Raw genomic sequence first — 25,714 nt, forward strand, 5'->3', positions numbered from 1 at the left:
TCGTCCTTCTACATTATTTTAACACTTTGAACATCAAGCTCAAGCTTTCCTTCCAAGCAAGGAAGAAGATACAAGAAGATAAAATTAATTGGACTCACAATGCCCAGCAATTAATTCGATTCTTTTTTACTGAGCTTAAACAATAAACTATAAACATAAAAAATAATATGATGTAAGATACATAAAAAATAAAAACTAGGGGGTACATTACAAAACACTGAGTTCATTATTAATTATAACTGCTATAATAAAAAGTACTTTTTTCTAGAACTTGCTACATTTCATGAAACTTTTTTAATATAATTTTCCATAGTGTCAACAACTATGGAAAAAACTGTGTTACAGAAATATCATGGTCTTAAGTTATTGCAATATATATTTTTTAATTGTTATCTAGAAATCTTAGGGTAAATTGTTGAGATATTAATCATAAATATGATGTATTAGACACCTAGACTTCAATGATCCCGTACAGAATGGACACACTAGCACAAAAAAAACTCTATCCAAAGCCACGCCCACCGAGTCAGCGCTACGTGCTTAAAAGATGGCGGCATGTGTGAGTGTGGGATCTGATGTTTTTATTAGCCTGAAGTTTTTGATTTGAAGAGCTGTATTTAAGCAGACGTTAAACGCCGGGTTTCCGTAGATCGCTTAGACTTGCGCTCTCCGTCGTTCAGATGTCTGAGGGCAGATAGACGGGGATGTGATCGGTCACCGCTTGGGGAGGTAGAGTTGGTGGCCAGGTTGTCATGCTAAAACTGACAGCTGTACGTTAATCAGCTAGCTGTTCACGTACACTAAGAAAGGGTATAGTGCACGAAACCTTCAGAAAACGTGACCTTCTGTGCTTCAGACACTACGGAGCCGCTAAAGTCAGATCAGTCAGAGCTGCTGTGGTCATATGTTCAAAAAGTAAGATTAGGTGCTATACCTTTGTTAGCAGGTGAACTGTCAGTCACCGAATACTGCTGATTAAGTAACTTTAACACCTTACAATCCCATATATAAATCAGTCTTGTGTGTTTAGTGCAGTTTACACTGCTTTTATTTACTCCGTAAAGCACCTGCAGCATATTGAAGCCTTTAAGCTCCTTTAATGAGGAGGACAGGATTCAAGCACTGAATGACTGACTATTTTCATTGTGTAATTCATTTTGTGGTTTCTGGTCATTTTCCCCAATACTATTGTGCGGTAGTATAATGCTATCCCGAGCTTTAAGGAAATCCCTTTCCTATGGAAATCCACTAGTTGCGGGTTTCACTGGGAGCTATTGTAGTCGTCTGTGTTTTCATCAGACCGCCGCGTGTAAAGCTGCTTCGCGAGCTGAATGTGGCTTCAAACCGGCGAAGGTGGCTGTTGTGACGAAGACCACGCGGTATGAATTCGAGCAGCAGAGATATCGCTATGCGGGACTGTCCGAGGAGGACCTTAAACAGTTGGTAAGCAGACATTTGTTTATCAGACACACCGCTTTATCTTGTTAGTGCTTGTAGGGCGGGTGCTGTATAAAAATAGACGTAAAGTCTCTTAAGGTAATGTTAACCACAGGTGTGTTACTTAATTTTTTTTTACTTAGAAATGTAAACCCGCTTAATAGTCTACTCTAACCCAAATAAGGTTGCCCTACATATTAACGGCACAGTTCTATACATTCCGCATTAACACACTGTTCTTTCAGACTGTTTGTGTATAGTAGTATACACAACAGTAGATTAATAGTGTTATAGCCTTAGGTACAATACATGTATGCATTTTTATTGTCATACATTTTATTAAACATTTAAGTAATATGCAAAATGCTGATTCAAAATCTACCAGCTGGCGATGGTGTTTTATATATATATATATATACATATACATATACATATATATATATACTTTTCCAGCAGCCTTGATTTAGGAATTATTTTTCCCATTCAATTTCCCCATAGGGATTTACCAAAAAAAAAAAAAAAAAAAGTCTTGATTTAAGCCATAAAGCTTACAAAAAAAAAAATAGAAAAGTCTTACAAACTACAATCCCCTGAAGCATTGCAAATAGCAATTAAATTAAAAACGATTTAGAAATATCCAACTATTGACATATTTGACGTTAACTGCAAAAATATGCATATACATATTTTTTAGAGATGCACGATAATATCGGCACAACATCGGTATCGCTTAAAATGACCATCATCGGTATCGGCCGATATGAATATTTCTGACGATGAGCCAAACCAATATTCTCCAAGTAAAATAATTGACCTGTTTTTCAAATGTGAATGTCTGTCTACATTTGTAAAATAATACATTTATGGTAGAATCAGTACAGAAGAGATACATGGATTTCTCTTCAGTAAAATTAAAGTTAAAATATATCAGGCGAAAAATTTGTATATATATCGATATCGGCATCGGCCAAAATTATTTTGAAAATATCGGCATATCGAATATCGGCCAAAATCCAATATCGTGCATCCCTAATATTTTTAAGTCATTTGAATGTGCATATGAAAACTGGCTTGATTGCTGGGTTCAGATCCACCCACTAGTATTGTACTCTTGCTAATTTTTACATCTTTCAGTGGCAAAAAATAAAAATAATAGTAGTACACTTTTGTGGATTTCCAAATTCAGCATATATCATTTGTTATGCTTTATGGGAGTGGATGGGCACTTTTGGGTTATTTTGGCGCACTTTTGCTTGTTGCTATTTTCTGAATGGGGGAGGTTTCTTTGCAGAATTATAGGTAATGTATTTTTTCCACAGTTAAACCTGATTATTAAAATAATTTGAAATAATGCAGGTTGATGGCTTCAGCAAATTTTTATATTTGGATATTAAATGAACAAATATCTTCATAAAAATGGTATCTTTATATATCTGGATGTATTGAAGGGTTAACTTTGTAAACTATAATTTTATCTAATACTTTTGACCTCACTTTTTTTTTTGACCTGTCTTCAAATCGTCATCACAGCTTGCACTGAAAGGATCCAGTTACATTGGGCTTCTGGAGAGACACAATGTACACACCTTCAATGTTGGACAGATTGTGGACAGCCTACAGTAAGAGGATGATCAGAAATGGAAACTGACATTATTTGAAGGAATTTTCAAACAGTTTTTCAAAACCGCTCGTCTTTCATTTTTGTAGGAAAGAAGGCATTGAGGTGCGCATTGTCAAAAGAGGAGAGTATGATGAGGACACAGTAAGATGGGCTGATGCCATCATCTCTGCTGGAGGTAAAGCTCAGGTTTAGCCTTTAATGCTTGATCATTTTAACTCCAGTCTACACATGAGAAATAGTTTTCTCTTTTGGTAAATTCTAATAGACTTGTTTATTTCTTAGGTGATGGCACCATGCTACTAGTTGCCAGTAAAGTGTATGATAAGAACAAACCTGTATTGGGGGTCAATACAGACCCAGAAAGGTAATAAAAAATCCCTTATCATAAATGATTCTTATTTGTTTTATAAATCTATAATGTAGCTGTGTTTGTTTTTGTATCTAAAGGTCAGAAGGTCACCTGTGTTTACCTGTGCACTATACACACGCCTTTTCTGAGGCCTTACAGAAACTCAGGAAGGGGGAGTTCAGGTGGGTACCTCTTACTTACACTCCACAGTAATCCCATTTGCACTCAGTTGTTTTCTTCCACACCTCTTCTAGAAGCACTCTGCAAAAGTACTGTTAGTTCAAGAAGTTTTAATTCAAGTGAGCAATTCTTATTAAAAATAAGATTGATATAGACCATGTACCCCACAGGAAAGCTAATGTTAGTAGCTAATAAATATTTCTTATGGGACACATTTATCTTCCTCTTGGGGGAGGTGCTTTCTATCTTAGAAAGCCAAATCCCCCATTAAGCCGTATTCAAGGCTAGGGACGTGTTTGTGTGCCAACGAAACCATTTGTCCACTAAGAATTATAGGTTATGAGTAGCTGATGATTAGCACCTGGCATACACATAAAAATCCACTCCAACCAATTCTATAAAATTAAATGTCTAAATTATCCTTTAATCATAAATAACTGTGATTGATCGAGCCTTACCACTGTGGAGAAAAGTAATAGGCAACATTGAACCTGACCCATATGATGCCACTTTAGAACTGCCTGTTTTTTGGGGGGTCCCCTTTTTTATTCTTCTCATCATTCTACCTGCTTTTTTTGTTTCTATGATGTACCTCCCTGTCTCTTTTATTCCTTCTGTTTTCTAAAAAGTAACTGTCTCCGTTAGGTGGCAGTGGCGTCAGCGTATCCGTATGTATTTGGAGGGCACCGGGATCAATCCGACTCCAGTGGACCTGCACGAGCTGCAGCTGAGCCTCGAGCAGCACAGCAAGGCGCACCGCATCACCACTCAAACTCAGAGCAGTACGATGTACACATTGCTATCTCAACAAAACATTCTTCTGATCCACAATTCTAATTTTTGCAAATACGCTCCAGAAATTTCCAGGATCGATTTCACAGCAAAATATCATTTTATTTCTGTATTAGATTGAATTAGTTATTAGTTATTTAAATATAAAAAATAATTAAATATGCTGTGCTGATTTTCATTATTTTTATTACAGGAGTAAGATGTTTTTTTTTTTTTTTTCAATAAAATAATAAAAATTTTGTACACATAAAAAAAATAAATTATAATCATAATTATATCATTTATAAACATAGTTTTAATTAGTATTTTACTTTCCGTTTAATTCGATGTCTTAATTTTAATAAGTTTTCTTCAGAATTAGATTTTTAGTATTTTGTCTACTGGCATTTTCTTGTTTAATGCAGGTGTCATGTTACATAATAGTATAACATAGCGTGTACCAAATAAATATATATTTTATATGTTTTTAAGAAAAGCAGTAATAAAACTCCACCCTGACTTTATTATTTTGTTAGAAGATTTTGCTCTGAACATGTTTGTGGCATCTTTGTGCTGTATAGACTACAAAAACTATCGTTCCAGAAGGCACAAAGATAACAATGCTATCATGTTTTTGTGACAGGTAGGACACACGACAGTTCTGAAAGGCCTCACCTACTCCCTGTCCGAGGGCTCAATGAGATCTTCATTGGGGAGTCCCTTTCATCCAGGTATTTATCCCCACCCACTATTCAGTATATAAAGAAGCAGTGGCCATCCAGAACATTGCTTTTCATCAAGCACTTTTCCTCCTTTCCTCCATGCATCCCCCATCTCCCCTTACTTGTGGATTTCTGTTTGCCACAGGTTGAAGTATAAATCCTTCAAACCCCATCTTAACCTCTCGCTTCATAGGGCTTCATACTACGAAATCTCCATCGATGACGGGCCGTGGGAGAAGCAGAAGAGCTCAGGACTTAGCATTTGCACTGGAACTGGATCTAAAGCCTGGTGAGTCAGAGCAGTGCTGTACTGAAGTGCTCTCAAAACATGTCAAGAGATGTAAGACTTACAGAATCTTTAACTCTTCCTTCATCCAGGTCCTACAATATTAATAAACTCGTGGAGCAGGCAGTGGAGGATGTCCTTAGAATAGGTTAGGAACTCAAAAACAAAAGTTAATATATTATACACATTCTCCATTACATATGTTTCTAATCAAGCATGATATTTCTTTTCTGTACCCTAGGTAAATTAAAAACTGGTTTGGATGTTCCTCTAAATCGGGAGTTCATTGAGAGTGGTAAGTTCAAAGTCTGTTTTTGTTTATAAAAGTATAAATAAATCTACAATATATATATATTTTTTTTTATAACTACTCCTTATTAGTGTGCTCAGTGACTGAAGTATCATTTTGTATTTTAAAATGACATTTTAAAAATGGTTTAAATGTCAAATTAAATAAAATAACTTTTCCTCATTGTTGCAATAGTTTAAATGTATACATTTTATATTCTGCACATTAAATAGTTGGTCTCTTTTTTTATGTTCAGTGACTGAAACATACAACGAGTCGCTGATCTTTGACCCAGAGGAGGACAAACTTTTCTTCAGTATAAGGGAGCCAATAGTCAACAGAGTATTTTCCAATAGCCAACAAAGAGGTTTTGCCAAAAAGTGAGCTCCAACTTCTCACAACTGTCTGGAAAATGATTAAGTATTAATAATATATTAATCTTGGTTTACAGAAAAAAAAAATTTACATTTCAAAATTGTATAACCTGATATGAAATCTGAACATTTTGAATCCATAAATGCTGTAAAATTAGTTTAATTCATAATACCTAGTGCATTAACTGTTTTTCCCTATGTTTGTGACTACACAAGCCTGCAAGATGAAAACACTGTGCTCATGTTTGTTTTGGGCAGGGTCTGCGTCCGCTCAAGGTGCTGGGATGCCTGCATGGTGGTGGATGGTGGGACGTCCTTCGAGTTTAATGATGGTGCCATTGCTACAATCAGCTTAAACGAGGAGGACCTGTTGCGAACGGTCATTCTTGATTAAATCCTTTGACACGTCAAACTCTATTTATTGAAGACTGAATAATTGTCTTTTAAGCCGGACTTTGAGATGGACAGCAGGTTCTTTAAGCACTCAGTTTTAAGGGAGGATGGAGTTTGCAGTTGAAATGAACATATATATAAATTTATATATCAGAATTTCACACTTCTGTAGAGTGTGCTGAAATGATCCTCTTGTTTGTAGAATACAGAAATAAACTAAATACTTTTCCTATCAAATACACCAGCATTATATTGTCACATCACTAGATCAGCCATCAGTGTGTTAGAAATGTGATGCAATTGTTTAAGATCGTGTACTCAAAGATAACTGAATACTGTTGTGCCAAACATGCACAGAAGTATTTTGTAAATGTAGAAATAAAAAATGTCTGAAACGGTAACCTGAAAAATTCTTTATATTTTAGTTTTTGACGTACGCAATAGGGCAAATTCGTACTTTATTTGTAACATTTAGATTTGTTTGTGGAGTAGGAATGTAAAAAACAGGAAAATGGAAAAACGGAAATTGAAAGGGGTGGCTTTAAATAAAAAGCAATACATTTTATTTACAATTCAGACAATTCATAAAAATACGTCTAGGAACATCCAAAGTGGTACAAAATTCAAGTTTTCAAACATTAAAATAGTTCCGAAAAACGGAAGAAATTCACAATATTTTCTCTGCTCTGAAAGCACCGGTTTTAATGCTTCTGCATATTTGGGAACTTCTTAAGATTAACATAAAACCATTGTCTTATTACTAAACTAGATAATCCTTTGATAATCCTAGAGTGAAACTGGAAACGTACTTGATCATGGCAGGAAAACAGATCTTGAGTGACAAACAGAACCTACCATTATATTCTAGATTTCATCTGAAGCAATAAACATCTAGTGAAACTCGTCATTTTCAAAATTACAGCTACTGGTACCAAACATTAAATCACTCTTCATCTTTGCAATGTAACAAGAACGTCACTCAATTCAAGATTGTCAGGAACTCCAACACAATTGTCATCTTCACTAAATTGAAACGGTTGCAATATAAAACAAGGACTTGCCTTGTGATGTTAAAATGCTTTGTTTAAAATCACAAATAATTCTAATAGGGCACAATTAAGAGAGATATGGACTATTATAAAAGCTATTTGGTTCACCCTGTAATCATTAAAACCATCAATGTTTGTACACAAGTCGACAGTGCATTCCCCAAAGCGTGCGATCCTTTCTTGATGCCGAGGTGGGACGTGCCACGGTGGAGAAAGGCTGTGTGTTGATCTGTATGTGCGGTAGACCTTTACAAAGAATGGGCAGGTAGCTGTCCTGTATGAGCCCGAAGACCTCCAGGGTCTGCAAATTTAGAAACTTTTCAAAGTCACTGTAAAGAAAAAAAGAGAAGGAATATTTAGGTGTCTGTAAGCAGGCACTGTACTCGAACAAAAAATACTGGTCTTTTCTTTCTGAATTGAACAAATCTCTTACATGAGTGAAGCTGGGTGGATCTGATAACAGCGGCTCACTGCCAGATGTCGCAAGGAGGAAAGCTGCTGCAGGACTGGGAAACTGTCTGTTGTCACAAGCACACTATCACTGTAAAGATAAAGCACATAACCGAATGTCAACCTCAAGCCGTTTGCTATTAGGCACCTGATCAACAATCAATCAAATTATGAACTCGCCTCAAATCTAGGTTTGTAAGGTTCGGACATCGTTTAACTACAGCTTTAACATCTGAAACACAAAAAAAGCATTCATTGTTGTTGCATGAAATGGTTACAAATGCATTTACGTAACACTGAACTTGCTTTCCTTACCTTCCATGGTGAGGTTTTGTCTGTAACCACTGATGTTCAGGTGAGAGACGCTGGAGGGAATGTTGGCAGCAATGGCTTGAACATGGAGATTACTGAAGTCACACCATGACACATTCATTTCTTCAATTCTGGGGAGAGAAAGAAAGTGATGGGCTTTAAAATTGGTCATATTTTTACATCATTTTCTTTGAACACTAGAGGTAAAACAATTGATGTACTTTGAAAAGATACGGTCTCACTTTATGTTTTGTGAATGTGTGGCCAAATATGGTGACACGCACACACACACAGACACACTCCCAGGGAGCAGTTAGGGGTTTGGTGCCTTGGCTCAAGGATCTCATGTCGTGGTATTGAGGGTGGAAGAGAGCACAGTACATTCACTCCCCCCACCGACATATATTCCTGCCAAACTGGAGACTTTAACCCACAAATAAATCTGGATACAAGTCCGACTCTCTAACCATTATGCCACGACTGCCCCATGTGTCTTTGTAGTAGTAGTAAAAAAAAAATATTCAGTACAATGTACTTGTGTTCATGATTTGATGGTATTGAGGTGGGATGTATTTACAGAAATTAAGTACATGTAACTGCATGCTGATATAAAATTAAAAGTAGTGTAAAAACATACACAGTAAGTGCACTGTATCAGATGATGAGAGTTTGGATGTACACGAACACTTAAAATTTGGTAAGATTTAGTGCTTTTGAAAGTCTTGAATACACATCAAGGCTGCACTTATTTGATCAAATGCAGTAAAAGAAAAAAAAAAAAGAAAAAAGGATATTTGTAAAATATTACTACAATTAAAAAGGACTGAGTTCTACTTCAAAATATTTAAAAAGGTACATTATAAAAAAAATGTATTGCAAAGCTGAATTTTCAGCGAATATTACACTAGCCTTCAACATCACATGATCCTAAAGAAATCATTCTAATGTGTTAATTTGGTGCTCATGAAATACTGCTTATTACCAAGGTTCAAAACAGTAGTGCTGCTTAATAATTCTGTGGAAACAAATTTGAGATTTTATGGTATAAAATAGGGGTGTCCATGGTTAACCGGTTAACCGATTAACCGTTAAAAATTGTGTAACCGAGTGAAACATTTTGCTCGGTTAAGTGACGTCAATGGCGTGCATTGAATTTAGTTGTAATACATTTTTGCACCACCAGAGACCGCCAGAGCGCTCCCAGACATTTGTAATGTCCACAAGTAGTAGTCATTTTTCTATATGAAGCGGGCTAATACGAGTGACGGGGCAAAATGCAAGTATTGCAATACAGTGCTTAGATATACTTCAAGTACAACCTCGTTGTTGTAATCTCAACAGCCAACACCCGGGCATCATTAGGCCGGTCAGGACACACTGGATGCGTGGCGAAAGCATCTCAGCTGCGTGGCGTGTCTGTTTTTAATTCGGTTCCCATGTTAACAGGTTAGAGCTTGCCGACTGCCTGCGTGAGACGCGCGGCTCAGGCGCGGCTCGACGCGTGCATGCTAGAAATAGAACCGACGCCTTGTTGGAAGCGTTTCCAGGCAAAGTATAATAGGAAAATATGTTTATGTCATTTTGTACAAAAATACATATTAATTCATGACATTTTGATATTTGAAAGTCTATAGGTTGACATAAATTCAGATATAAATGTAATTTAAATAAATAAATAAATAATTATCGGTTTTCAAATATTGTACGTGTCAAACATAGTCATAGTCATAGCCTTAGCGAGGCGGCCGCGGAGTCTGCTTGTTACCTTTTGCCTTATACATTTTAGGCTTATTCTCAAATTCAGATTGTGTTAATGGGCGGCATTATTAGGCAGTTTTAATAGGACAATTTGACCGGAGAGATTAAATTTTGTCGGACATTCCTTTTTTTTTTCGGCCAATGTCCGGAAATTACTATGGTTATGGTTACTATGGCACACTATGGTTAACCGAGTATTAACCGCTAAGGGCCTCGGTTAACGGTTAATGAAAAACTTGAGAACGTGCAGCCCTAGTATAAAAGTTAACCTTACCGAGTGCAAGATTTTAGCATCTCAGCCAGCGATTCAGGGGAAAAGCCTGAACAGCCACACAGATTCAGTCGGACAATTTCCGTATTTTCAGCCAGAGAACTGCAAAACAGCAAAATACAGGTTCAAGGTCTTCATAGGTTCATATTTAAATTTGCAAATAAAATATATACAGTTAAATCTGCAGCTTTAGATAAAGGATTCTAAATGTTACCAGTGGCTAATAACACTACAAAAATAACTGCAATTATTTCTCCATAAAATACATAACCGGTAATAGAAATAAATGTGACTGTTTGGCAGACCATCTGGTGAGATTTACTTGTTAGACTGACAGAGCCCAAATAAACTGCCAACAGCAAGAATAGTTTTCTCTAAGTCTTTCAACACAAACACTAAATGCGGTTTGATTTGTTGCGATTAAAACCCTTTTTGACTGGTACATGTGCTTTGCTAACAAAAAATAATAATAATAATACAGTTAAACGTTTAAAATGACTTTAAGACTTAAGTGAGTAAAATGTCTTTTAGATTATAACTTACTGAATTATGCTATCAGAGAGCACCAGTCCTTCGAGACTGAGATTCTGTAGATGTTTGCAGCGTGACAGAATGTCTTCGAGAACAGATGTCTCCACTGTGCAGTTGGATAAATCCAGATGTTGGACACGAAGTTTCCTGTAATTTAAAATGCACTAAATTTACAAACGCAAGATGCCAAACAACAGCAGCACTTCCACAACATGACTTTGTCGTGACACTGTGAAAACACACATTACTCACTGTGCACTTTTAAAGCTGGGTTGACCAATGCAGGTGTGTGGACAGCGCAGCCTCAAGACTCCAGCTGAGAGAACCTGCCCAAGCTCAGCATCTAACTGAGCCTTTCCCACCAGGTCCACGCTGTGCCACAGAGATTCATCAAACCTACAGATGCACAGTTTTGACTATTATTACATGCAACTGAGGTCAGTGATCAGTGGTCTTCCAAACTTCTAACGTTGTAAGAAGAGTGCATGAATAACTTACGCTAAACAATGCCAGCGCTTGCAGACCCGTGATGTCCGGAGGAGATCTTGCAGTGAGAGACGTGACAGGATTCCCAGCAATAGCTCATCAGGCAGACTGTCCCAACACAAGCCTGCTGAGGGACAAACAAGTTCACAAATTAGACTCTCTACTGGCCATACAAGACCATGTTATTTTTTATAAGCAATTACAATATCAACTACTAACTAATAAAATGCCAACTAAATTATCTTGAGAACAGTCAGTGGCCACCTAAGTGGAAGTTTACAAGGTAATAGTAAGCTGTTTGTTCATGCATCTATGTCCCATGTCCACTTTGAATATTTTATACAAAAAAAAAAAAATAAGTATATATATTAGAGGTGGGCCGTTATCGGCATTAACGTGCTGGGTTAACGCGAGACTCTTATCGGGCGATATAAAAATTATCGCCGTTAATCTATTCTCAAAATTGGGTTTGGAGCTAGGTCTATACGAAGCAAGCTATGATGACTTTCACCTTGATATTTTATGTAACCGACTGGCTGAGGCCAGCCTAAAAAGAGGACAGTTGACGGGCCACTGCTGCGCATCGTCAAAAAAGCGTATCTTTTTTACATGTTTTTACGCCTTACCGCTTGTCGATTTAAACATTAAAGCATCCAAACAAGATGGGGAAAAGCTGAACATCATGCTCGAAAAAACTGTCAGTAATTTCTTAAGTGAAAGTAAACAGTTGAGGGAAAAATGGGATGCGTATTATTTTGGATGCGTTCATCGTCTCTTAAAGTGACCGCGCCTAATTTAGCTACTGGCTGCTGTAATGTTTATCCAAGAAAATGAAAATCACTCACTGCTCTTGACAGAATTACTTTGTAGTTTTAACAGTCAAACCAAAATTTATTCAGACACCAGATATATTTTTTTATATATATAGCAAAACTGTAATAATGTGAGAAATGTTGAAGGTGTCTGAATAAATTTAGGTTTGATTGTATATCCAGAGCTATTTTACATTTAATTATTTGGTTTCTGTACCTTGATACCTACAAACTTGAAAAAAAACGTAAACATTGGTGTGAAACAGGCGTAATGTTGTTTGCACCTTGTGCAATGTGGAATTAGTTTACAGCTTTTTCAAGCACTTTGTGATGCATTTTGGAAACAGGAGATGAGCCCCTTTTCTAATGCACCACCTAGCTTGATAAACCCCCTCTCAAAGACTTACTGTTTGTCAATTATATTTGGGTAACACACATATTCTGAATGCCTTCGGCAGAATTCGAATGAGCCATTTTAATCTAGATTAATCTCAAAATCACAGTGAGATTAATCTAGATTAAAAAAAATTAATCCATGCCCACCCCTAATATTATATATACATACATATTATATATATACATACATACATATATATATATATATATACACATACATATATATATATATATATATATATATATATATATATATATATATATATATATACACACACACACACATATCTTATGTAGATATACATAAAGCCTGATGTTTCATATTTGCATATTAAAATTATGCATCAAATTATGCATTAATCAAGTCACAAACCTGCCGATTCTCTTCTTTTCCTGGGACGTCTGGCAAGAACAAATGCGTTTTCCTCATTTTCTTTCCCTTTTGCAGAAGTCAGGATCTTCTTGTGCGGGGGTGACCACTGCTGGATGAGCTCGTTCGGCGTGTTCTCAGTATCTAGACCCCCACTGCACGAGGACCGCCTTTTCCATTTACCCCTCTGAGGCCTGCACAGGGATCCCTCCAAATTCTCACTCAGTTCTTGAAGCGGTCTACTTAAAACAAGAAAAACGTTGAGCTAAAGCAACACAACCATTGCGTGTTGTTGTAAAGATATATACATGTAGGCTATAACAGCAGAAAGCAATGTTAAACTATAACCGCGATCTCCCAAACCTAAAGTTAAACAGTCCTTATTGCATAAGTTCAACCTAAAACAATCTTAGAAAAAGCATAAATTGTCACTAACTTACACAATATGCAATATCTAATAACACATTGACACAACAGCTGTTTTTGATCGTTTCTAAACTGTAAACTACGAGATCACTTCCACAACTTCTGCGATGCCCGCCATTTGTCGCGAGCTTACCTCTAACTTATAAGTTAGTATGGAGGATATTTTTAAGATGTTTTTGAAAAACTAAACTATATATGAACTAATGACATCATTAAAAATATTTATGAAACTTGCAAAACTTAGATTTGCTTATATAAATACATGATTAGTGGGGGGGGAGTGTGCTCGGGCATCACAACAAGAAACTATAGCGCGCGCCAACTGCAAATTCTACTAAATGCATTTTTAAAAAAGCGTCCTGCAGGTCTATGCACAACCGATCTAACATCATGTTTTAACAAATACGTTTATCAGAGTCCACAGTATTTTTTTATAATACACCAAAAAGTTACAGAACTTACAAAACGCACAAAAGTGGAGGGAGAATCCAAATGTAACGTTAGCCTAACTTTTACAGAAACACTCGCATCATTCAATACTAGGAAAACGCGTAAAATACAAATAACATAGATTTGTCAAATAAAAAGAGCATATTACCTTTCTTTTGACATCCTGACTTTGTACTGTTATTAGAACTCTTCACTTCTGCACACTTCCAGAAGCAGCACGGCTCCTCTCGTCCTGCTCGCAGGCTCGCGGGCAGCGCATTTAAACCTGCCTCTCGAGCGCCTGTCCTGCAGCGATTCCATTGGTTCCTAGGTAGTTTGCCGGAAGTGATGCATTTCTGACAGAGTATCGGAGGAATATCGACTTACTGCACTCTACTGTGGAGGACTAAACACCATACGATTCCATCTTTACACACCAAAACATAGACATGACATGACAAGACATTAAGATACAAGAATTAAGATACTTTCATCCCAGACGTAAAATTCAAAACGCATTATAATTTTTTTATAAATTATTTGTACCATACAATCATGCAGGCCTTAAAATTTATTTAGCAGTAAAATAATAATTGACATTACTTGGAAAGACTTTCAATGTGTTTTTTAGAACAGACAAAATACATTATGCCTCAAACATGTTTTTTGTTGCTGCTGTCCTAAGAAGTGGATAACTAAATAGACCAATTGATGTGTTTGCAAAAGCTAATGATGTTTCTTGTTGACGGGGCCTATCTGGTTGCATACAATTACCATTTTAAAGTAGCAGCCTATAGAAACCATGATCTAATATGCGTATATTTATATATATTCAAACTCCTGGCCTTTTTTCAGAACTGAAAAACTCACGATAGAGTGAAATTGAGTTATAAAGTCTTAACTTGGAATTATAAATTGGCATTTGCGAGGAGAAAAAGTCAGAAATGTGAGATAAAATAGGTAAACGTTATGTAAAATGCTTGAAATAATAGACCATACTGTAACTGTAGGGCTAATACAATATGTTAACTGAATTTGCGAATATTATGTAGACCTACTGTTAAGTTTAAATTTATGCGTCAAAGATAGGGTAATCATAGCAGGTTTCATCCATAGTTTGTCTAAAAGTCTGTGTTTAGCTTCAAATGGATTCTTTTAATGACAGTATTCTATAAAATGTATTTGCATTTCGATTCTGACATCTAAAGGCACTACAATAATTTTTTTCTTCTGATTCCATGGATTGTACCCGTTTCCCTCCACTTGATACCAGTGTTTTTCTGTAACCATAATGGACGAGCAGCTTCAGGTGACATAACTGTGATGTCTACTCCAAATTGGTCTATTGCCAAAATAATCCAAGTAGTCCTTTAGAGTATATAGCAACTTGTTACCAACTCAGAGAGAGAGAGAAATGCTTTATCCATGCACTAGATGCAGGAGTGTAATCTTTAGAGTTTCCTGCCTAGAAACTTTTGGCTTTGCAGGTCTGAATGTGACATCTGCAAAGGCTTTGTTCTACTGCACCAGTCCATCCCGCTGATAAAGCCTAAAAGTAGTGCACATGTACAGTACATGAGCAAGCAAGTTTTTTCTGGAGTCCACACATCTGTACAAGCCGCAGAACCAGTAATGTGACCTAAAAAAAAGAGAAAAAGGAGAAAAAGGGGAAAAAGAGGGAGGGGTCATAGACACAGACCATTCTCTGTCTGTTTACAATTAAAAATATAAATAATGAACTCTGCATGCATCATAGAGACACCACAAAATGATTATATCACTATAACAAATAAAACTGAGATTTTGCTAATCTAGTAACTTTGACACTCCTGAGTTCGCAACACAAACATGAGATTGATAGTTATTATTTTGCTTTTTGTAAAATGCTTTTTCGTAAACTAGTTTTTGTAAACAAAAATGTACACTTTATATATTAGGTCCTGTGTGTTTTTGTTTTCTTATCAGTGACAATACTCAATATACAGACAACTGTTTATAAGTGTGTAATATGACGTTTAGATTAATAAAATTGTCAACAAAAATCATTTGACATTCAGTCATATTAATTTTTGCAAACAAGTTATGGCGTTAACTCGTGTGCAACTAAACTCAAATCTGTTAGTCAGGTGACACGAAGAGGAGCCTTGTCCTGCACAGCACAGGTGATCCTCAGCGTACGAAAACATTTATTTAGTAACAACATTTTACTATCATTATTATTATTTTAATGTGGTAGGAAATTAAAATACGTGTTTTAATTATTTTTTCGCTCTGCGTTTCCAGGCACAAACGAAAAACACAAGCCAAAGAAAACGACGCAAATTTGGCACCCAAACTAAGCGAAAACAACACACAAGTCAGGTAAGTTAATTTCAATTAATTTAAACGTTCGTAGTTATCTATATAATTATTTTTAACTGAATTTGTGTCGAAATCTGCTGGTTTGAGTCGAAAGGAACGACGATTTAGGGTTACCATTGCCGATGCTAACACATTAACAACTCTCGGATTAAATAAATGTTGATTAAATAATCTAAAGAAACATCAGGATGATAAATGCAATCACTGCGAGTACTTACACATTTTTTGGTCTTAAAAAAGCCGTTTCTACCCCTATTACTTCTGTAAATCCGAGTTGAATGTGTATAACTTATTCTTCTGTGAGCCGAGCCGCTCTAATGCGAGAGCGCCAGAGCAATGCTCCCATCTAGCGGCGGACTTGCGCACTGCAGCCTTTTTCACTCGATACAGTGTGGAATATTACTGTAAATTCATAATTCATAATTAATAACTAATAATTAATAAAAATGAGGAACGCTTCACGAATTTGCGTGTCATCCTTGCGCTAAGCTGAAACCAATCTTCGGGGATGTGTTGCGATTTGTTTCACCCGCCCCCTCGCTCGGATTGGCCCGCCGGAGGAATTGTTTCACCATGTCCCGCCTCCGCTTCCCTCGCCCCATTGGCCGGCCGAGGAATTGTTTCAGGCCCCGCGCTCGGATTGGCCGCCGGACGATTTGTTTCACGCCCGCTAGCCCCTCGCCCCATTGGCTCTCGCGAATTGTTTCAGAGGCGCTCGTTGCTCCCATTGGCCGAAGGCTTTGCGCCGGCGATTTACAATTGTCAGAAGCCCCTTAAACAATCAATTTTTCCTGTTTATCTCCTTCGATTTCGCCAGTTTTAACTGAAAAAACACTTCAAAACACAAACGTTTTTTTAAAAACGCACTTCCGCAATTTATCCTGCACAGATTCTGCATTATCGCTACCCTGCAATTTTGCTGATCAGGTGAGTAAATATATTTTACTCTTTCTCACTTTTTATCTATCGTAAAAAAAAAAAAAAAAAACGGCGTTCAACATGCATTTTATCCATGTGCAATGCATGCAAAAAGGCGGGAGGTTAAAAAAAAAAAAAACAGGGTAAAACTGAGTCGTTCGTAAAGTTGTGATGACATTAAGCATATATTTCATTATAAAAAATACAGTTTCATTCATGATTCTCATCAACACCCAATAAATGTACAGTTTTCTTCCTTTCTTTTTCAAATTATGCGTGAGAAAAACTGTGGAGTCTTTCATAAAGATATAATGACGTTTAACCCGCAAAAAATAGATTTCGGTATAAAGAGTATATTTTCATTCATGATTTTCATCGACATATATATATATATATTGCCATTTTAAATATGTATAATGCATGCAGAGTTTTTCTGAGACGTTCTTTTGTCCCTTTATTCACATTATGTCAGTTTTAATAATCAACAACTATGAGATGAAAACGAAATTCGTCTAAACAATACAAACATTATTAAAAAAATACTAAACCCTTTATAATGTACCCTTTTCACAAGTTAATTTTTTTATTTGTTTGTTTGTGTGTGTATGCCATGAGTTACCCTTAATAATGAATACATAAATACTTATTTTGTGTATCAGGTTTTCAGTGCATTGTTTTTTATAACATCAGGTGCATTTCTTTACCGTTGCAGAATGGAAAGCAAGCCCAACCTTCGTTTTGAGGCTGGAGAGCTGGTGCTGAGGCCGTCTAAAAAGGCAGCCCCTCTGGAGAAAATCCACCTTTCAGAGGTGGCTAAAGGGGTGCCCTTTGTACCAAAGGACCCTGAGGCTGTGCTGGAGGAGGCCAAGGTCAGGGTTATCCAGGGTGGAGGGTGTCCCTTTGATGACCTGCTGCTGCAAAGTCAAAGTGCCATCCAGTTTGGTCAATACAGAGGGAAAACCTTCAAGTGGATGCTGGAGAATGACCTTGGTTACTCCCTCATGGTCCTGTCTGGACATCAGCGGGAGCGCGAGGCTGGCAGATTGGACAGAGGTGCCCTCATGGCTAATAAAGATGTTTTTCTCAAATATGCCTGCACATTTGAGAAGGTTGCAGAAGCCATCAAAGTGCGCAGGCAGAGAGAGGGAACAATATCTGGCTGTGAGGGTGACTGTCTGGTGGGCTTTGGGATCTACAACAGGCACACCTTCAAGGAGCTCTATGAGGCCAAGGACAGGGAGAGGAAAAGGTAATATATGCTTTTGCTTGCTAATTGTATTGCTCTTTTGTATGTATTTTACTCTAATCATCCATGTATATTATATTGTTGCAGCTATGTGGATTTCATAAAAGGCAGCAAAACCAGTGCAGGCAGCAAGATGGATGCCCTGAAGAAGTACATCTTGCAGAGGGAACAGAAGAAAAGTAGGGCTAAAGGGAGAAAACCCTTTGCATCCTCTGCATCTTCTGCATCCCAGCCTGTACCCCACACTTCACATCTGGCTTCTCCTCCTCCCACCCAAAGCTCCCTTTCCCAGCCAGCTACAGTACACGGTGAGTTTTTAGATTATACCTGGCATAATTATATGCATGTTCTGATGTAATTATAAATAACATTGTACATTTTCTGCACTCAGAGCCAACAGATGCAGATCTTCTGGCTTCAGCCATGGAGGTGGAGACACAGGGTGAGTGTTTTGTTTTCTTTTGTGTCATATAGTATTATGTAACCATAAATGCCTATAAACGGAAAATAATTAAGTCATTATTACTCATTAGAAAATTAAAAATTACTTCTTCACAGTGCATCAACCACCACCAACTTCAATGCCGATCCACTCACCTCGTTTGGAGCAAAGAGCCGCTCAAAGGCTGGTGTCAGCAGCTTCTGAGGTACAGTATTTATTAGTATATAGTATAAGTATATTATTATTAAATTACTTATTTGTTATTATATAACAAATACATATATTATATTCTTATTATATATAATATTATATATAAATATTTAATTATTAAATTACTTATTTGTTATTATTATTTCTTTGTGTGTGTGTATAGGTTGTTCTCCCTGAGGCCTGGAAGCACTCCCTTCCAAAGGAACAACACGAGTGGATCGGCCGCTCCCTCTTCCGAAACCAGGGTGGAAGGGCAGTGCTGACAGACAACCTGCAGATGTGGTGGTACCCTCCCCAGCCACGTCTGCTGTATCATCAGCCTCCAGCATCGCCGGACGTGTTCTTCACCTGCCCGCTGTGTTTGTGGATGCCCTACAGGATGTGGTCCTACAAGCTGCTCTGCAGCTCACCAGACTGTAGACGGTCCGGTCAGCGACTGACTGCTTGTGGGCTCTACAAGACAGTGAGGCGGGTGCTGAATTTACACGGCTGGTATTTTCTGGCGACTGAATACCTCGAGTGTCAGCGCTGCCATAAAAAACTGGCCGCTTGGTCCTACGAAATCCTGGACCAGCTGGATCCGGCTCACCGCAGGATGTTCCCAGCTATCCTCACTTACCGGTGAGTCATGAAAAAATTTATCTTTTTGTAGGACAAAATACATAGGCAGTTGCAGTTAACTACTACATTGTTACACCATTAACTAGGCTGTAAGGGTAATCATGCAACTTAATTTACTTTTAAAATAATATTTACTTTTAAAAATGAATTACATTGGTACAGAAAACAAGCCTTATCTTTCTTTTGAAGTTTTTTCACAAGACACTGTGTTTGCCAGTCTAGGTTCGGTTCAGAAATGTGTGAACAAACCTTAATTGAACTAAACTTTAATTTCAAAGGTGTCAGAAAGACTCTTCATTGAACTAAGCTTTAACGTTCGAAGGTGTCAGAAAGACCCTTCATTGAACTAAGCTTTAACTTACGAAGGTGTCAGAAAGACCTTTCATTGAACTAAGCTTTAACTTTCAAAGGTGTCCGTCTCAGAACAATAGTATTTAACACCTTGAGACACTTTCACCGTTAACCTTTTCAGGAGTTAACGACCCCCCCCCCCCCCGTTTTATTGTGTGTGGAAAACATCACATCTTTGCTCTTGAAAAAGATAAACACTTTAGATTAACTTCAAAACACTTTGCCTTGGTTTGTCTGTTTATTGCAACAGGTTCTCTTGTGATATGCATGTGGCAAAGTTGATGAGGGAACGCACTCTCGGCAACAGCGCCACAATGCTATATCACAAACTATGTGAAGAGCATAGTGAGGACTGGATGGAGAGGACCCTGCAATACCTGTCTGTGTGTGACCGGTTTCAGAGCACCAGCACACGGCCTATCACACCTCCACCTCCAATGCCACCTGTACCGACTGCCCAGTGGCTCCTCTCTGTCCACGCAGAGGATGTCCGGTCCCGGTATAGTGAGCTAAAAGCCAGGGTCACCTCTGTGTTCGGGTCCATCCTGAAAATGGACTCCACAAAAAAGGTATCATATTAATCACAGATTATCTTAAATAGATTTGATTCTTTGTATATGTTTGGAGCTCATTGAACTGTTTTGTTTTCCAATAACAGGTGGCCAAAAAACTGGCAGGAGCTGGAGCTGGGACCGCAGCCTGGGTCACCAATGTGGGCAACGAGCACGGACAGGTCCTCATGTCTGTGCTCACCTCACATGAGGGTCAGGGACTGCTGCCCATGACCACGGGCCTGGTGAGAAGGTACGAGGTGGCTGGAGTCGCTCCCCCCACGCTCCTGTATGTGGACAGAGACTGCTGCTCTTCAGTGGGAACATCCAGAGCAGCTGCCATGTTCAGCGGCTGGAGTGATCTGGTGGTTCGTCTGGATGTGTGGCACTTCATGCGGCGCTTCGCTGCAGGTCTGCACACTGACAGCCACCCGCTCTACGGTCTGTTCATGGCAAAGCTCTCTGCCTGCATTTTCGTGTGGGATGAGGGAGATGTGGCCCTGCTGAGGGAGGCGAAAAGGAGGGAGCTGGAGCAAAAGCAGGGCATCAGAGGCCTCACTGAGGAGCAGCTGACCGGCAGGCTCACCTCCAAACAGCTGGCGCAGCACTGTCGTCGCTGCACACGTGGCCTGGAGGAGACAGAGCAGCTGATCGGCCTGATGCTGGAGGCCTTCAGGGACGCCAGGGAAACCATGGGCATCCCCTTGGTGGACCAGGAGAGGATGGACGTCATCTGGGACACTCAAAGGCGCCATCTTTCCTGCATCCAGGACCCTCCTGGAGTGCAGCTGTATACACAGACAGGAAGTGTTAAAAAGGGAGGGCTCACACTTCCTGTGTACCGCTGTGCTCGGGGGTCCACTTCCCTGGAGTCCTTCCACAACCACCTCAACCGCTTCATACCCGGTAAGATTACACACATCCACCTTGAGGTGTGTTTTTGTGAAAGTCTATGTTATTTGTAAATTTAAATTTAAATAAGTCTTAATGTTTCCTCTTTTTTTAAATCAGGGACAAGCGCTAACCTGGAAAATTTCCAGGCTTATCTGCTTGAGGGTTTTGAGCGGTGGAACGAGGACCGGGCCGCTGCTGCTGTCACACATGCTCCCTTGTCGCTGCGCTGTTACAGTGGCTCACTCCAGCACAGCCTCAATGAGCTCAGCCAGCGTCTTCTTGGCTGTAGTCTTGTGCAAGACTACTCCAAGCCAGGAGAGTACACAGGTATGTGTCTATAAGGCCATGTTTTTTTTTTTTTTTTTGGTATCGTCTCTTGTAATGCACTTCTTTTTTAAGACTTTGTTTTCTGTTTAATTTTGTTTTGTCAGGTGAGCTCATTGGGGTGGAGTATCTGTGCTCGCAGCAGTCCTGGGAGTTCAGGGAGAACTTTGGGCGGGACCCAGATGTCCCAGACGGAATCCCAGCGGACTTGGGAGACATAGAGGATGAGGGATTTGGGGATGAGACAGAGGAGCAGGACCACACCGTCTCCCCTCTTTCTTTAGTCTCGACCAAGGAAGCTATATTGTTGTCTCGGGATTCAGAGTCACCCTCTCAGTCCTCCCAGGACTTGCCACCAGAGCCCCAGGAAGATGTATGTATGCATACAAGAATCCTTTGTCATGCCATCACTTGGAGGACTTTTTCATCCAAACTAACTGAACTTCTTTGTTCTTGTCAGGTGTGCAGAGGACCAGACGGGACTCCTGGATTCGACAGGGTGGTGGACCTGGCCAGATACCTTGTTGAGCTGAGAGAAAAGCCTTGCGTCTCGGACAGGGAAGCCGCTGACATTGTTCGGCTGTGGGACAGACTGCCGGACAGTGACAGACAGGGTGTTTCCTATCCGCCGAGACATAAGGACAGACTTTTACAAGGCAGGTTCAAGGCGACCCACTCCAAAACCTCCACCTGCCATGGAAAGGAGAGCCTGAAGCGGTTAGTTAAACATTTGCACACTTTTGAGCTGTAAAAATATAAATGACTATGCTTTTTATGCTTTATAATCCCCTAATTTATTTTACAGGTGTGTGCTGGGGCAGGGCTCGGGTCCTGCGCAGTGGCCTAATATAAGTCGGATTGTAGAGGCAGTATGTCTGGAGCTCTGCTCCATTCATCCAGCGGGGAAGGTGAAGTGGGGTGTTTCAATGAACCGCTGGGCTGCCATTCTACACGACTACCAGGCCATTCGGAGACTGGTGGGGAACTGCCCAGCACTGAGGGGACGGACGAGGATTCAGTTGTTTGAGGTCAATCAGCGGACGCTTTCTGTCTGGTAAGTAGTTTTATTGATATTTTATATTTTATTGTTAAAAGTAATTTTACAATTCTCAGATTATGATCATCCTATTAATTGTGTTATCTCAAAAAGGTACAACAACTACAGGAAGAAGCTGGAGGCAGATGTGCTGGCTCTGAGTGTTCCCTTGCCTCAGATCAGCATGGTGTCTCACACCCAGCTTCCTCTAGCCAGGCAGATGACGTCAATGCCCTCTGCACCTGGGTCGTCACTGAAATCTTTCCCCTACGTCGCAAACCCTGATCTGTCAGGTCAGGCCACACGACGTGGGCAGCGACCTCCTCCCCCTGCATCAGCACCCGCGCTCTCTGCTCAAAGGCCAGCGTCTCACTCTGCTCCTCCCGCAGCATCCCTCTCTGCTCCTCCCGCAGCATCCCTCTCTGCTCCACCCGCAGCATCCCTCTCTGCTCCTCCCGCAGCATCCCTCTCTGCTCCACCGGCTGCTGCTGCCCTCTCTTCTCCAGGAGCATCAATGAGCAGAACAACTCTGTGGAGGAAGAGGAAAGCAGCAGAGGTTTTTGCTCAAGAGCAAGGGCTGCCCCGTCCCCAGCAACCTGCACGAAAACCATATGTGTGCACTCAATGTGGGCAGCCCAGAAAAAAAGAGTTTGGGCACACCAGGGTGGGCAATTTTTACTTCTGTGCCACAGCAGAGGGAAAGACATTAGGACAGTGGCTGCAAGAAAAAAAGAATGAGGGAAATCCATCTTTGTAAATAGTTTTATTTGTAAATATTGCACATAAAAGAATTTTATATTATTCTATTACCATTTGTTTGTATTTAATAAAGATTGTGTACACTGACCAAAATGATTGTTCTTTATTTCAAAAGTTTTATCTGCCTACATAAAGGACATATAAAGTGTCCTAAATAATTATTACTTAATAATTAACTTTATGTCTGTTCTTTATTTGAGGACATTTGTTTGCCATCACAGAGTTCATGCAAACTGTCATTACAATATTTATTCTTTATTTTAGAACATTTAATGACTTCTTTAGTTTGAGAGCATGTATTTGCCCTCTTAAAGTTTACATCAATAGATCAAAAGCTTATTCAGGTTTATCTGCATAAGGCCATGTTAATTGTCTTAAATGATGGTTCTTTATTTTAGAATGTTTATCTACCTTCATTAATACAATGTTTATATTTCCAAATGATTTTATTTTAGATCATTTATTTGCCGTCATGGCGGTTATTGTCTTGACCATTTATTTTATTTGTGTAGCTTTTTTAATTATTCATTAGCATTCCAATGTTCCTGTTTTCTAAATAAATTATATACACTTTTTTTTTTAAATAAACTTTATTATAAAAGGTATAAACTAAAGTTTAATTTAATATCAGTACACACTCAGTCTGTTCTTTGTGTATTTATTAAATAGTTCACACTAGAAACAAAATATAAAAATTATAAAATATATAATTGTGAACAAATTACTAAACAAATATATAAATAAAACTGAAAAATAATAGCAGAAACCATACAACAAAATGAAAGATAAAAGATTTTATTAAATAGTTCACACTAGAAAAACAAATGCTAAATGCAAATTTTAAAACACAGGAATTAACAGTGGAAACAGTACAACAAAATTAAAGATAATAGAAAAAAAAATACAAATTATGAAATATATGGTAAGGTAAACATAATACAAATATAAAAAGAAAATTTTAATAAACAGTATAACAAGTAAAAAATAGTTTAAAGAAATATATAAAAAGAATATAAATGTAAATTAAATACTAAATACAAATTACAAAAAAATAAACTAAACAAACAAACACTGCACTAAAATTAACATTAAAATGTAAAAAAAAAATCAGTGGCAATTATTTACGGGGGAGCAAGAGACCGCTGCTCTGCCAGCCAAAGTTCCACAGTCTTGCCCTCGTAACTGCTACAAAACGATTTGCCACCGTAGCGTGAGTGACCATAGTCCTTGGTTTTGGGCTGCTGACACAAAGAGCAAGTCAGCGGTTTGCATTTCTTTGGCCTTTTCTGAGGCAGGCCCTGTGCAATTTCTTCCTCTTTCTTTTTCTTCCTCCAAGCAGTTGTCCGAGGCACGTTGTCATAGTTGTCTGCAGCTGCAATCCTCCTCTGCTCAGAAAGCCATTGCGATACAGTCCTTCCAGCTGCAGTGGCACAGAAACTTTTCCCCCTAAAGAAACTGTGTCCAAACTCCAGTCTCTTTGGCTGTCCACACAGTCTACAAGGATATCCTTTTGGATCTGCTCTCCGTGGAATGCCTTTTTGTTGCTTTAGGGCCTTTTTGTCCTCTTCGGCCCTCTTTTTCCGTCTCCAGGCTGTGGCCCTTGGTACCCTCTTAAGGGCTGCAGCAGATACAGCCGATGGAGGAGGGAGCACAGCCAGTGATGCGCATGTCGGAACTGTTTAAGGCAAAAATACATAGATTATTACATTAGACATTTGTTGCTTCTTACGTGAATTTATTATTTTACATGCTTTCATAGTCTAAAGATCTCACCTGATACTCTGACGTTTTTTAGCACTGGAGGCCACTGCTGACTGGTGGATGGGGTGGCTTGGAGAGAAGACCTTCTCTCCAATCTTCTCCGGAACCGTCTCCTCCTGTCACTTTCCTCCGAAGAAATCACTGGAGGCCACTGCGGACTGGTGAATGGGTTGGCTTGGAGGGAAGACTCTCTCCGCAGACCTTTCTTAGACTGTCTAGTGGATGGTGTGGCTTGGAGGGAAGACTCTCTCCGCAGACCTTTCTTAGACTGTCTAGTGGATGGTTTGGCTTGCAGAGAAGACTCTCTCCGCAGACCTTTCTTAGACTGTCTAGTGGATGGTGTGGCTTGGAGGGAAGCCTTTCTCTCCAGTCTTTCCCGGAACAGTCTCCTCTTTTCACTTTCCTCCGAAGATATCACTGGAGGCCAATGAGGTTTGCGAAATTTCATTGCTCTTTTTTTTTCTTTTTCAGCATCTGCCCTCTGGACCCGAAAAGCGGTGTTGTCTAGGTCCTCTGAAAGCCTCTGGC

The 25,714-nt window shown here is 39.0% G+C and overlaps 3 protein-coding genes across 9 annotated transcripts in view; 2 read left to right on the plus strand and 1 right to left on the minus strand.

The window, feature by feature from the left end:
- Positions 1-506: 506 nt before the first annotated feature.
- On the plus strand, positions 507-6,446 carry nadk2 (NAD kinase 2, mitochondrial). 3 transcript variants are annotated; one of them, XM_052536911.1, is made up of 13 exons: positions 507-559; positions 1,300-1,443; positions 2,968-3,056; positions 3,145-3,233; positions 3,341-3,422; positions 3,506-3,589; positions 4,233-4,369; positions 5,002-5,089; positions 5,226-5,369; positions 5,459-5,514; positions 5,608-5,661; positions 5,912-6,035; positions 6,288-6,446. In XM_052536911.1, the coding sequence occupies exons 1-13, from the start codon at positions 548-550 to the stop codon at positions 6,421-6,423; spliced, it is 1,239 nt and encodes a 412-aa protein (XP_052392871.1). In that variant the 5' UTR covers positions 507-547; the 3' UTR covers positions 6,424-6,446. The 3 variants fall into 3 exon arrangements, with proteins under 3 accessions (XP_052392871.1, XP_052392869.1, XP_052392870.1); XM_052536909.1 differs by having other exon boundaries at positions 524-1,443; XM_052536910.1 differs by having other exon boundaries at positions 525-1,443; positions 5,274-5,369.
- Positions 6,447-6,958: 512 nt separating this feature from the next.
- Positions 6,959-16,445, minus strand: LOC127941621 (S-phase kinase-associated protein 2). Of its 4 annotated transcripts, none has more exons than XM_052536916.1 (11): positions 16,292-16,445; positions 13,882-15,351; positions 12,861-13,099; positions 11,292-11,403; positions 11,046-11,189; positions 10,806-10,940; positions 10,266-10,364; positions 8,237-8,364; positions 8,102-8,153; positions 7,905-8,012; positions 6,959-7,800 (listed from the first exon to the last, which is right to left on the minus strand). In XM_052536916.1, exons 2-11 carry the CDS (start codon positions 13,893-13,895, stop codon positions 7,599-7,601), a joined length of 1,233 nt encoding a protein of 410 aa, XP_052392876.1. In that variant the 5' UTR covers positions 13,896-15,351; positions 16,292-16,445; the 3' UTR covers positions 6,959-7,598. The 4 variants fall into 4 exon arrangements, with proteins under 4 accessions (XP_052392876.1, XP_052392877.1, XP_052392873.1 ...); XM_052536917.1 differs by having other exon boundaries at positions 12,861-13,096; positions 16,292-16,444; XM_052536913.1 differs by having other exon boundaries at positions 11,292-11,406; positions 12,861-13,096; positions 16,292-16,444.
- The window catches only part of LOC127941619 (G-protein coupled receptor-associated protein LMBRD2B), a 33,159-nt gene continuing 23,265 nt past the window's right edge, over positions 15,821-25,714 (plus strand). The window contains exons 1-2 of one of the 2 annotated variants that reach the window (XM_052536907.1): positions 15,821-15,874; positions 15,996-16,073. The gene's annotated coding sequence lies outside the window, so the exon portion shown is untranslated. Of the gene's footprint in view, positions 15,887-15,995; positions 16,074-25,714 lie in introns of both variants that reach the window. The other variant, XM_052536906.1, reaches the window with a different exon arrangement.

Source organism: Carassius gibelio, chromosome A21 (genome assembly GCF_023724105.1).
Source record: "Carassius gibelio isolate Cgi1373 ecotype wild population from Czech Republic chromosome A21, carGib1.2-hapl.c, whole genome shotgun sequence".
Lineage (NCBI taxonomy): Eukaryota > Metazoa > Chordata > Actinopteri > Cypriniformes > Cyprinidae > Carassius > Carassius gibelio.